The 12,488-nt window shown below is 40.0% G+C and overlaps 1 protein-coding gene across 4 annotated transcripts in view; it reads left to right on the top strand.

Annotated features, from left to right (window-relative positions):
- LOC117954882 (laminin subunit alpha-3-like) overlaps positions 1-12,488 on the top strand; it is a 57,918-nt gene that overhangs the window by 20,100 nt on the left and 25,330 nt on the right. For all 4 annotated transcript variants that reach the window (XM_034888980.1, XM_034888978.1, XM_034888979.1 and 1 more), the window contains exons 11-30: positions 241-291; positions 427-474; positions 1,583-1,717; positions 2,324-2,458; positions 3,188-3,322; positions 3,530-3,582; positions 5,465-5,564; positions 6,467-6,519; positions 6,670-6,775; positions 7,071-7,170; positions 7,287-7,443; positions 8,386-8,524; positions 8,745-8,887; positions 9,075-9,178; positions 9,636-9,792; positions 10,424-10,587; positions 10,735-10,843; positions 10,934-11,031; positions 11,776-11,974; positions 12,122-12,248. In XM_034888980.1, coding sequence (XP_034744871.1) covers positions 241-291; positions 427-474; positions 1,583-1,717; positions 2,324-2,458; positions 3,188-3,322; positions 3,530-3,582; positions 5,465-5,564; positions 6,467-6,519; positions 6,670-6,775; positions 7,071-7,170; positions 7,287-7,443; positions 8,386-8,524; positions 8,745-8,887; positions 9,075-9,178; positions 9,636-9,792; positions 10,424-10,587; positions 10,735-10,843; positions 10,934-11,031; positions 11,776-11,974; positions 12,122-12,248 — 2,313 coding nt within the window. The remainder of the gene's footprint in view (positions 1-240; positions 292-426; positions 475-1,582; positions 1,718-2,323; positions 2,459-3,187; positions 3,323-3,529; positions 3,583-5,464; positions 5,565-6,466; positions 6,520-6,669; positions 6,776-7,070; positions 7,171-7,286; positions 7,444-8,385; positions 8,525-8,744; positions 8,888-9,074; positions 9,179-9,635; positions 9,793-10,423; positions 10,588-10,734; positions 10,844-10,933; positions 11,032-11,775; positions 11,975-12,121; positions 12,249-12,488) is intronic.

Here is a 12,488-nt window from a genome sequence, read left to right as displayed (position 1 = left end):
GAAACCACAAAGAGAGTGAATACAAATATTTATCAAAATGTCAAACTATTCCTTTAATAAAGTTTGCCTCTATCTGCATTACATTCTCTTGTTTATGTTTTTTTTTTGTTCATGTGAATTTTAGATGTTACAGCTAAAGCAATTCCCCACTGCGATAAATAAAGTTGACTTGGGGTTATACTTTATCACAGTTTCCCATAAGTGGACGTCTTAATTTCATTGCCTTTCCTTTGCAATCAGGATATCCCGTATACCAGACAACCACCAAATCCCCTGCAGGACCAATTGTGGGTAAGTTCAAGCAACGAGACGTTACAGTGTCTTGCACCACGATTTAGCTTGACAGATGTCTTTAAACAATCATTTAAAATGCTTTTACTGTTGTTCCTCTTTATTTTTCCATCCTTTTCTTTTCTCTCTGGATAGGGCCCACCGCTTGCCCTGCAGGTTTTTTCGGCTCACCCAGCTGTCAGCGTGAGTGTGATTACACCTGATACTTTGTGCTACAGTAGATGTGTTTACACGGTTAACAATTTTTTTTGTTTGCATTACTGTTTTTAAAAAAAGAAATAAAAGACTGAAACTGAATACTCTTTAAGAGCTTTTTACAGGGCAGTCACCTGAGTCATATTTACTTCCAGGCAACCCAGGTTGTTAAAAAGTGCATTGGAGGATTATGTAAGGTACCAATGAGTCTGACACCCCCACCCCCCCCCCCCTTTTTTTTGGTAGAGTTAAATGTTATGAACATGGCAAGGGGTAGTCAAGGAAGGCTTAATGTACACAGACACGACTAAAGGTCAGACAACGTTTGTAGGCCTTATGAAAACAGAAATGACAGTATATTATGATTATGAGTTGAAATACTTGTATAATATAATGTCTGAATGAATAAATCTGTTGCTCAGTGACAGCAGATCTCTTTTTGTTGAGCAAAACTGATGATCTTAAATTATCATGGTGGTCGTTTGGGGATTTAAGTTCAAGTGGTCCCTCTTCTCTCATGATAGCAATATTCAGATGGGACTGTGAGAACTAACCAGTCTATTATTAGTTTAATTCCCTTTTCTGGTTTCCCCCAAGCTGGAAAACCCATTATTAGAAATATGGCATTTCTATTAAAACAGAGACCTTTAGTCCTTTCTTATAATTTGTCAGAGAATGTAAACAAACAATAACTTTCCTTAAACCTGTCTGAAGAACGTGCCCTGTGAGCTCACTGAGAAGGAATTTTATCAGCAGCCTTAGAAATGCTGATTTTAATGTATTGGAGGTGCTTTGGGGCAAAAGCAGTGTTAGTCTCTCTGGTGGCTGTCCTGTCTTAGTGCCAAGTCCATTCACAAACTAAAACCAAGGGAGGCTTGGCAAAACATGAGCACCAGTGTTGCTGTACCACTGTGTGCCACAATATGAGAATGGCTCAATTGACGGAAGCATTTGTCATTCCCTGTTATTCAGCTGGACCAAAGAAAGAGATAAGTCTCATTTATAAGCTTCAGGGTTCAACTGGGTTACTCATTTGAATTAATATTAATTAGGATTAATTTGGTTTACTTTTATTGTTTTATTGTTGTGTGCACAGAGTGTATATGTGACTACAGAGGGACAGCGTATGGGGTGTGCGATGCTTCAGGCCGCTGCCTGTGCCGTCAGGGTGTGGAGGGGGAGCGATGCGACCGCTGTCGCCAAGGATACCACTCCTTCCCAAACTGCCGGGGTGAGAAAGAATGATTATTAAACGTGACCTTTTTTTTTTTTTGATTGCCACAAGAGGTTATGATGTACATGTAAACAAAGACAGCATGTCACAAAAGGAAATGGGGATTTGTTTCCATATGGCTACGTAGCCAAAAGTGATATTTCTGGACTATTTGCAGATAAACAGTGAGGGTTGGTGTAGAATTTTAAAAGTTGGTCCAGCGAGCTTTTGCTTTATTGTTAGACAAAAGTGTCCTTTTGTCAGCATGAACATGCTTGCACTAGTTTCTGGAGCAAGTACACTTCAAGCAGGGCTAGGTTTTTTTCGTCATTTTAAACTCTATGCTTAAGACTTTTGACACTTGAACCTTGAGGCTCTAAAACAACTTCTTGAGGAACCCAGACCAACAGAATCTATTTTATATTTTCACCAGTTGAAATTTCATCAATAGAACAATGTTTATATACAGTAAATTAATGTTTTTTTCAAGTTATCTGTAACCGATTTTATGTAGATTTTAAGGAACCCTGCAGCCCTATGTAGATAAAAACTGAATGATAACTGATTATATTGATTCTAATGAGGAGTAAGGAGTGTCTAATGACCCTTTTTCTCTTCCTCCAGAGTGTGTCTGTGATGGGGCTGGTGTGGCTGACGGTGTGTGCAGTCCAAATGGCCAGTGTGTTTGCTTTCCTAACTATGTGGGACAGGATTGTGACGAATGTGCACCAGGCTACTATGGATACCCAGACTGTGCTGGTGAGTGGCTTTGATCCCTCTTATCACAACAGATAAACCAGTTGGGTGCATGAGATCTAGTGCTAGTGGAAAAAGATATGCTCCCGGTTTCACTGGGCTTTACAGTGGCCTCTTCTCATGACTCTGTTGAAAAGACACGCTCCTTCTCCCACAGTGTCCCGTAAAGTCCCATGTTGTCATCCGCATTTATTTGTTAATGTATTCTGCATGACACAACGTTTCACAGAGAGCTGGAGCATGAGAAATATATGGACTTCCCTCTTTTAGGGAATCACATTCCCAAGAATAGACAACTGGGAATCAGGGCAGGAAATCAGATTCTGGAAAACAGAAATTATTTAAAGATATTCATTTTAAACCCTTTTTTCATACCGGATTCAAGATTTAAGATTATTTTTCACTTTCTTTCCAAAAACACTTTGGGAAGTGCAGTGTAGAATGAAATTACATTGCATTGGACCACTATAAAAAAAAACACAGAAATTGATCAGCAGCTAAAAAATGCAGTTATAAATAATGTTATAATACGATATATAAATAAGATATCTAGCATTTAAAAAATATGAGAAATGCAGAGATACACATGTATATACGCATATCCAACACATACCCATACATATACATCATATGCACACATTCTGTACATTCCACAGTATACACCTAACCCTTACAATGATAAAACTACAGGTTGCATTTGAAGTTCTTACTTCAACTTGTTTCTGTCCCCAGTCTGCCAATGTTCACAGGAAGGCTCATACGGAAGCTTATGCAACCCACTGTCGGGCCAGTGTCTGTGTCTCCCAGGGGTGGTGGGCCAGCAGTGTGACCGCTGTGCCTCTGGACTCAGGTTCCCCCAGTGCTCAGGTAACCACACCAGGAACCATCATGGTCATGAATTAAGTCATGTTGGGAGCAGCAGATGGACCGGTAATGGTATTGACCAATGGTGACTTGATAAAATATTTTACTACCTTTAAGCCATGCTTGAAAGTCCGCTGCAGAAAGTAACAATACAATTTGCTGATTTACTAAAGTTTTTGACTTTGTTGTGGATCCATTTTGTGCTTGCAGCCCCCATCAGTGGGTGTAACCAAGCAGGAACTGAGGCCACTGATCCTCGAACGGTATGTTACTCTCCATAAACTTCTTTGTTTACCAAAGCCAAACCTTGATCATGTTTTAATTAGCCTTGATAACAAAAGTAAACGGTCTAAATCCAACATTGGGCCCTTTGGTAAATTACCCACAAGATTTATATCTCAAAACATATAGCGGTGCTGCTCAAATGTATTCCTGCAGATTTTACAAGGAAGTGTTTTTCCATGGTATGTAACTTCAATTTAAAAAAAAAAAAGAGGAAAAGAGACTTCCTTTCATTTTAAAGCTATATTGTGTAGTTTCTGCTGCCCCCGTGAGGAATTCTAAGTAATGACAACAATACTGCAGGCGCGTCCATACAAGCATTCCTTGACCACCTGTCCCCCTCCACTCAGTTGCTAAAAACAAAGGAGGACACTGAGGATTAAAAAAAAAACTCTTCAGAAGAAGTAATTATCTTTCCTCGAGTTTCTGCGCGGGAAAGTCAGCAGATTCCACAATCTTCTGAACACAGCCATACTAAATTTACAGAGAGAGTTACGTGGAGCTGATAGTCTTAATTCACTTTGTAGCAACTCATTTGGCAATGCTTGAATGTATTAGACATTCGTTCATATCAACAAGTTAAAAACTTAACCTTTAAAGCAACTCTAACAAAATTTTCCCGCTTCGGTCCCCCTCCAGGTTGGAAGTGGAATTATCCCATCATGTCTCGTTCAAACTACAGATTCGCTATCTGATCTGTTAAACTTGCATAGTGAGGTTGTAGCCAGTAGAGAGTCACAAAGCAAAGGCAGAAGTGCCGTTTATCCTGTTGCAAGTTAGTGAACCACTGATACAATTTTGGAAACATTATTTTAATTTACAAAAAGTTCTTTAGTGTTGCTTTAAGTTTCTGTATGGGAGGGGCGGGTCATTGGAACTGTTCTGCACTGAGGCGGTGCAAAGGCTCGTGAGAAAAATACATGTTCTGAACAATTTCTCTCCTAGCTAAAGTGCATTTTAATAATTTTCTGTTAGAGTTTGGGTGTGCATTTATGTTACCAGGGTTTTAGTTTTGTATGGAAGATTTAGTGTTCATGTTTAGTTACTTTTATTGTTGCACCATGACAGAGAGGTGAGGACTTATTCGGAGGTTGACAGTGACCAAGTATTCATCAAGAAACTAGGAATTTAGGAACAATTCATCATGGTGCAACTCACTGTGAAATGACGATTATGTGTTTGTGAGGATATACTATCTGCTGGAAGAGATGTACAAAGCACAGTGTTCCTAAAATCATACTGTTTTAAAGGAAATACAATGTATTAATAAAAGCAATTAGATTTTTTTGTAGTATAAAGTAGTCAAATGTTTGATATTTGTTTTTTTGCATGTTTGAAGCTAAAGTGCGTCATGAGGAATTTTAAGGAATGACGCGGTTACTAGTAGCCAAGAAGGACACAAATGATTAAAAAAACATGATCGACTCTTCAGAAGAGGAAATTATCTTCACTCCATTTTTCTGCGTGAAAGTTGTTGGAAGACACAAGTTTCTGAACAAAGCCATGCTGAGAAATACAGAGAGAGTTTTTTGAAGCTCATGGTCATAATTAGCTTTGTATCACATCATTTAACAATGGCTTAAATGTGACGTCCATTAACATCAAATAGTCACACAGTAAAGAGGAAGAACACAATAACGAGTTTCTGGATGGTGGACTCTCCACTTTATTTTTGAACATATCCTGTTTGAAAAAAAAAGAAAAAGTTTAAATTTCCAGTCATTCAGAAAACTGGCACTGCAATACAACATATAGGCGCTTGTGACTGTTTTTATTCATTTTAGATTTGAAAGAAATATAACCTGGCGTTCAACAGTAGTTACTGGTTTCAACAGTCCTTAGATTCCTTATCTATTGTTTCAGGGTTCCTGCCGCTGCCTAGCAAACGTGGAGGGAACCCTGTGTGACAGGTGTAAACCTCTCTACTGGAAACTAAATCCAGACACCTCTAGTGGCTGCATAGGTAAGTGACTGGAAATCTAAAATAGTGTGGTGAAGTAATTTTGTGAATGATGTGAGAAAATTGGAAAAAAGGAAATACTTAGTAGACCTCCTGTTTTCCAAAAGTGCCCCTGTCTGATTCAATTTCTCGAGGAGTATTACCCGCATTGCGGATCACTGACTCCAATTGTTTCCCCCTGCATTGAATTAGTAGCAATCTGACAAGGCACTGATTTGGTTCTTGGCCCCTTTTACCCAGTGGATATGTCAACACAACCCTGTCAGCAAGGCCTGATCTGCCTTCCTGTCCCTAAGAGGTTGTGGAAAAACACATAAATAAAGGCAAATTCCTGTTAACTGCTGTGAGTGTGAAGCTGCAAGCAAAACCTGTAAGATGTCATACTATGACTTTGTGGTAATAAGTACCTAGTGGCACATTAAAAACAATACCTTTAGACTTCTAAACCCAGACAAAAATAACTCTTAATCTTAGTCCTAATCTTCTGACAATACTTGATTTTGGGACTAACATGGTGGCTCCCATTATTCAGCCAGAGAGGGAACAGCTTCAGGCTGCCAGCAACCTGTCTAATGTTGCAGAACAAGAATGTTGTCACTACCACAGTGCCTGAAGACATGTAGAAAAGGGAAAAAAATAACTTTTAATATCCCAAGAATGCATCTGGTGGACTGTGGCCGGATATTAAGGTGAAGTTTTTTTTTACTGTATTGAAAGCAAGCTGTAGCAGTAAAGCTCCTCTGGACCTTTGATGTGTAGATCTGTGAAGATTGTGGGGTTTTGTGCTGTTGTGTTTCACCCATGAAAGTAACAAAATCCTGCAATCAGAGCCTATTCACAGGAGATCCACCTTTATACTTTCATAACCTCCCCCCATCTCTCTCTCTGACTCTCTCTCGTACCAGAGTGTCGGTGTGAATTGAAAGGGACCCTGAGTGGTGTTGGAGAGTGTGAACAGGTGAGTATTCCATTATTACCTGCAGTGACTGATACACATCTATTAATCAAACTGGGATTCAAATGAAACTGTTATCGTACCGAGTTTTGAATGAATGGCTCAGCCACAGTTGTGCTTGTCTTATATTCTCCTGATTATCTGTTTGTTTAGAAAAGTGGACAGTGTCACTGTAAACCTAATGCATGTGGACATGCATGTGAAACCTGTAAAGATGGATACTTCCTGCTGCAGAAAAAGCAGTATTTTGGCTGTCAAGGTAAGACAATCTTCCTCACCAAACTAACACCACATCTCACTTACATATTATCTACTGTTAACTATGGTACTACAGCGCATGGCAATATGGGGAATAATGAATAAACATGCAGGCTATTACCTTCAACAGAGGTTTAAATCAGGTTAACCAGATAATCTTGTTCCTGGGAACCTCCAGCGGTTTAACATCTCATTATTTTTGCAGTGATATACAGTATAAGTGTTCTCCGGATGTGGTCAGCACACATTTGTGAGTGTACACACTCACAAATAATGACTTTTACTCTCCCTGACAGGTTGTCAGTGCGATGTAGGTGGTGCCATTGGCATGTCGTGCGATGAGATGTCGGGACAGTGTTGGTGTCGGAAGAATGTATTTGGCCGTGAATGCACTGAGTAAGATAATTATAATGCTTTAAAAAATGTTAGGATTCAGGCAAAAGTTAACATTAAATAATTTTCTCTTATGCAAATAGATCAAAGTTTTCATCATGTTCCCATGCCCCTTGTAGGCCAGCACCAAGTTACTATTTCCCCACTCTCCATCAACTGAAGTTTGAAGTCGAGGATGGCACTACGCCAAATGCCAGACCAGTCCGCTTTGGTTATAACTCCCAACAGTTCCCAAATTTCAGCTGGAAAGGTTATGCTGTAATGTCTCCTGCACAGGTTTGTACATATTTACATTGCTACCATGACATATTTTGATACACAAATGTGATTATTCTTATAAATTACAGTATGGCCAGGCTGTTTTTTGGAAATATCTGCCATTTCAACAACCTTATAGCATTCTTTTTCAGTCTATTCTCATGCCACCATGAATGTTTTGCTTTTACTTCTGCACTGATATTCCTGCTTAAAGCACACAATCGTCTATTATATATGAGGGCTGATGTGGGATTGTGGACACTGTGGGCCAGACATATAAACAATGGGTATGCACAAAAACCATGCTTATGCCTTTTTCCTATACATAAACTGATATTTACAAAGCAAGAATGTGTGGTGAGAATGTATTGATATGCAAACAGATGTTTAGGGTGTTCTCTACATCTTAAGGCTACCTATGAGAGTGGAAATGAGGCTCCACAGTAATTATGATTCATCAAAATCAGGCGAATGTGCATCTTTATATATCAGACAAAAAATAATGCACATGCACATTTCAGTTTTTGTGCGTACATAACATTTTAATCATTGATCTATACAGAGTTGTATTCGTCTGGCCCAAGCTCTCTTAGAACTTACACTATCTCTCTTCAGCCGGAGGTGATCCTCAATCTTACCCTTGGCTTTCCTGGCCCTTTCCATATTGTTTTGCGCTACTCAACCCCCCAAAGAAAGGGGAGAGCACAAGTGAGAGCAAGGATTTTGGTGGTGGACGAAGCGGGTTTTCAGTCTTGCTGTGACTGTAAGTGAAGGGCCTGCCATCCTTTGGCTGTATTTTCCTCTCTTCACCTCGCTTGCTCTCTGTTGATTAACCCGCTCTCTCTGCTTAAGTTCTCTGCCCACCTGACATGATTTTGTCCCTTTCTCTTAACATTATACCTTAATTGTCTACTCAAACCCTCACTATTGCAATCAGTTGTGTCACTCTTGTCCCTGCAGAGTGAAGTCAGAGTAACAGTGCATGTTGACCCAAAAGGTGAGAGGCAGCACTTATTCCGTGTGATTCTGCGGTTCACTAACCCGAGCAGCACCAGCGTGACAGGTAGCATCAAGGCTACCAATAACAAAGGCACTGCAGGTGAGGCTGCCTCTGAAATTGTATAAGCTCTTACATTTCATGAACATTTATATTGTCAAATCTAACCCAACACTGAAGAAATACATTAAACAACCCATCTCTTTTTTTGTCATTTACAGTATACTTATGCTTGGTGCATGATGTGTCTTTTGCTGATGGTGTCCCACCTGTCACTTGATAATGTGTAACACAACATATATTTCTGCTTGCTGTTCTTCAGGGTCAGACCAGAGTAAGGAAGTAATATTCCCTAAGAGTCCCTCCCCATCCTTCCTCACTGTCCCAGGAGAGGGCTTCGCTGAGCCCTTTGCATTGACCCCTGGGAAATGGATCATTCACATAAGGGGAGAGGGGCTTCTGCTGGTGAGTTTATAAGGCAGATATGAATCCATCCATTATCTGTAACCACTTATCCTATTTTTGTAGCTGACATTAGGAAGCCAAAGATATAGGTATTAATTAGAGTCTTATGTTCTTTCTCAAACATATCAAATATCAACCATAAAATAGACTGAATACTAAAGTGCACAGTGTCACTCTCACACTCCAGGACTATTTAGTGCTGCTGCCCCAGGATTACTATGAGGCACCTTTGCTGCAGGAGAAAATTACCCAGCCCTGCACATACTTACCCACTGTCAACAGAGATGCAAAGTAAGTCTTTAACATTTCTGTTCTGAGTTTTTGAGGTGTTTTCCTGTTTCATACTTAAGACTCATGCATAGGTAGCATTTCTTATCATAGATATCCATCATGTTGTTCATACCACACTCACACCTCAACTTTTCTATATAAAATTATTAGCTTGGTAACCTAACATCCTACAGAAAGCTATCATGATAAGCACGTGGGTTAAAATGTACAGCTGTTTATAATAGTATAGTATTTATTTAATAATTCACAGATGATTTACTACATGCCAAAGGGAAAGGAGAGGATTTTTTATACAAAATGGATAGCAACCAACAATCCCAAAATATTTCTTGCATTAACTAAAATGCTAATCAATGTTAGACTTGGCTTCAATGTCAATTAAAAAAGGACGATTGTGTAATTATCTTCTGTCATTGTTCTTGCTGATTTTGCCTATTCATGCATGCATCTATTTCAGCTGTCTCTTGTATAAGCATGTTACCATGGATGGCTTCAGCTCTGCACTGGGCTCTCAAGGGAAACTCTCCAGCCGCAGCGGGCGCAAGAGGAGGCAGTCTCGTGTGCGCCGTCCCACCCCAGATCACCCTGAAATGGCCGCTCTCAGTGACAGACAGGTAATAAGCCTGCATACAGAGTTTTAACCAAGTACTATTGAATTCTGAGTTTGGTTTCATTACTTTACCTTTAAAGCACGAGTAGGTTGAAGATAAAGCTATAATAAACTGAGATCCTTTGGCAGGTTTTCATCTGCTATTTCAAAGTCCAGAATGAAAGCAGGTGATTGGACTTTTGGCATCAGGGCTGTGAAACTACTTTCCAATTAGCTAAGGCTAAGGCTAAAACCTTTAAGTCAGTACTTGAACATGCTTTTATAATACTTGACTGAATGCTTTATTTACCTCCCTTAAAGAATCATTGTATTGCTGGAAAGAGGGTTGTTTTATAAGAGTAGGCTGTCTATGCAGTAGAATGGTACGAATGCTTTTATTTTTATTTTTTCAAATTAGTGCTACATGGACAGAAAAACAACAGAGAAAAGGGGCTGTGGTGTTCTCTTTCACTCAAAAGTAGAAATCTACCATCATTTCATTTTTTTTCTATATTTAATTGGATTCCAGAACCCAAAAAGCTCCTTCAAACATCTGACTAACCTTCCTGAACACCGTGGACCTTTTTTCCTTTCCATCCGTTTAAGTAGTTTGTCCTTTTATCGGAGTTCATTGAATAAACTAAAATGACGTGTAGTCGCAGCTCCAACTCAGTCTACGCGTACCTCGTCCTGGCCAATATGCTCTTGTCCTGGAGTACGCCAGCGAGGTGGACACTGTCCAGAATGTCAACATACTCATCAGTGACCAGTCAGGTGGCCAGATCCCAGCCAGGGCCAACATCTACAGCTGTGCCTACAGGTGAGGCCTAATTTTGATGCTTTCAAAACATTTCTTGTAGTAGTATTTTGTTGATTCATGTCTTTACAATATGGACAAAATAATAGTGTTTTAGAGCTAGAAAGTTGTAGAAAATGTATGTTTTCAGCTCTTGTTTGTCACTTGCAGCTTTTTGTGCCGGAGTGTGGCAGTGGACAGCAATAGTCAGGTGACGGTGTTGCAGCTTACTCACAAGACAGACCTTCTACTGCAAACATCTACAACATCATTTCTGCTGGTGAGGGAAATGTTTCCACAGAAGATGCATAATTGCTCAATATGTAGATAGCATCATTGGAATTTAAAATTCATTTGTTTCTCTCTGTAGTATAAAGTGTATGCAGTCCCTGCAGAGGAGTTCTCCATGGAGTATGTAGACCCACAGGTGCTGTGTGTATCCACTCATGGCCGCTTTACTGAGGACAGGTTAGTCACCGTGACTACACCACATTAATTATGCAGCAGACACACATTTGTTTTCCATGTCATTGCAGACATCTCTCCAGATGTGTAAGCTTATTTACCTGAGGCTGCTGAACTGAGACTGAAGGGTCAAACTCCGCTTTCACTCTGTCACACCTAATTTACTCCTACTCTGAACCTAATTACCAGGTTAGATAATACAGTTACACATGTTTTTACAGCTGTCAGTGTGCAGTCCTGTCATTTACTGTGTAAATCACTTCTGAACAGTGTAGAAAAACCCTTCCCAAACAAGAAATATATGTCACAAAAAGAAATAGTAAGTTAGTTGTGTTTTACATAATACTAGATTTTCTTGAAAGTAGAAAACAATTTGAACAGGTTTTTCTTTTACATTTAGTTTCTGAATCTGGAAAGAAATGAACACATTTGACCAAAAAAGAAATTTTAAGTAAGTTTGACCAAATACTGAAGGTAGAATTAGGAAGAAGGCAGCGTTTACCTTTCAAGCTTTTCTTAGACGTGTGTATATTTAGTGTGTGATGTCAGGGTTTCTCTACATTGATGAGATAGTGTGTGTGTGATAACCAGAGGATTTCAAGATTTAAAAAGGATTATTGGTGATTAGAGTTGGTCATAACCTGTGTCTGGCCCACTGCCCCCACATTGTTCTGCTACAATAGCACTTGGCAAACACTTTCAACAGGCTTTAAGTAATACCATATTGTTGCTGTTTACTGTTTCCAGCCGGCACTGCGTTCTGACGCAATTCGACAAGCCAGCCTCAGCCTGGATTTTGTATGCTGCCCGTGATGGACAGCTATCTTCGACACCAGCTGTTTCTCCCCAACAAGGAGAGAATGAGGATTGGAGACAAAGACAACAGACGGGGGTGTTCCATGTCAGTGAACCTCAGAGTGATGGGATACTGCTTAAATTCCCTCAGGTAAAACCTTGTTGAATAATTTGTGCTTTTGTGGACTTGACCCTGGTGCTGGGAGTTGGAGACATTCAAAGAACACACTCTGCCCTTACATTCATTTTCAATTTCAACACGACTGTTTGACTCCAAAGCTTCCTCCTCTTTTTCCAGACAGAGATCCATTTCACTCCAAAAGTGCCCAGCCCAGGCTCGTATGTGGTTGTGGTCCATTATCGCCAGAATGAACATACGTCCTTCCCCGTGGAGGTCCGAGTGGATGCAGGGCGTGAGTGGAAGGGTGAGTGTGTTGAAGGAAGAGGTCGACTGACTCCTGTCAAATGAAATCATATTCAAGAGTTTATTGGCTCCCATTTGATACAAGCATGGTTAGTCTGGCAGTGACAGGGAAAGTCTTCTCTGTGAGCGGGTGATTCCTCCTAGAGCAGATTAAGTGCCTGAGGTCATGACAAGATGTTCAAAGGCCTTGGACATACTTCCCTATATAGCTTTAGTGGATGGATGGATTATTTTGCAGCAT

Source organism: Etheostoma cragini, chromosome 12 (assembly GCF_013103735.1).
Source record: "Etheostoma cragini isolate CJK2018 chromosome 12, CSU_Ecrag_1.0, whole genome shotgun sequence".
Taxonomy (NCBI): Eukaryota; Metazoa; Chordata; class Actinopteri; order Perciformes; family Percidae; genus Etheostoma; species Etheostoma cragini.
The sequence above is the reverse complement of the archived record's forward strand: the minus strand, read 5'-3'. Positions and strand labels throughout refer to the sequence as shown.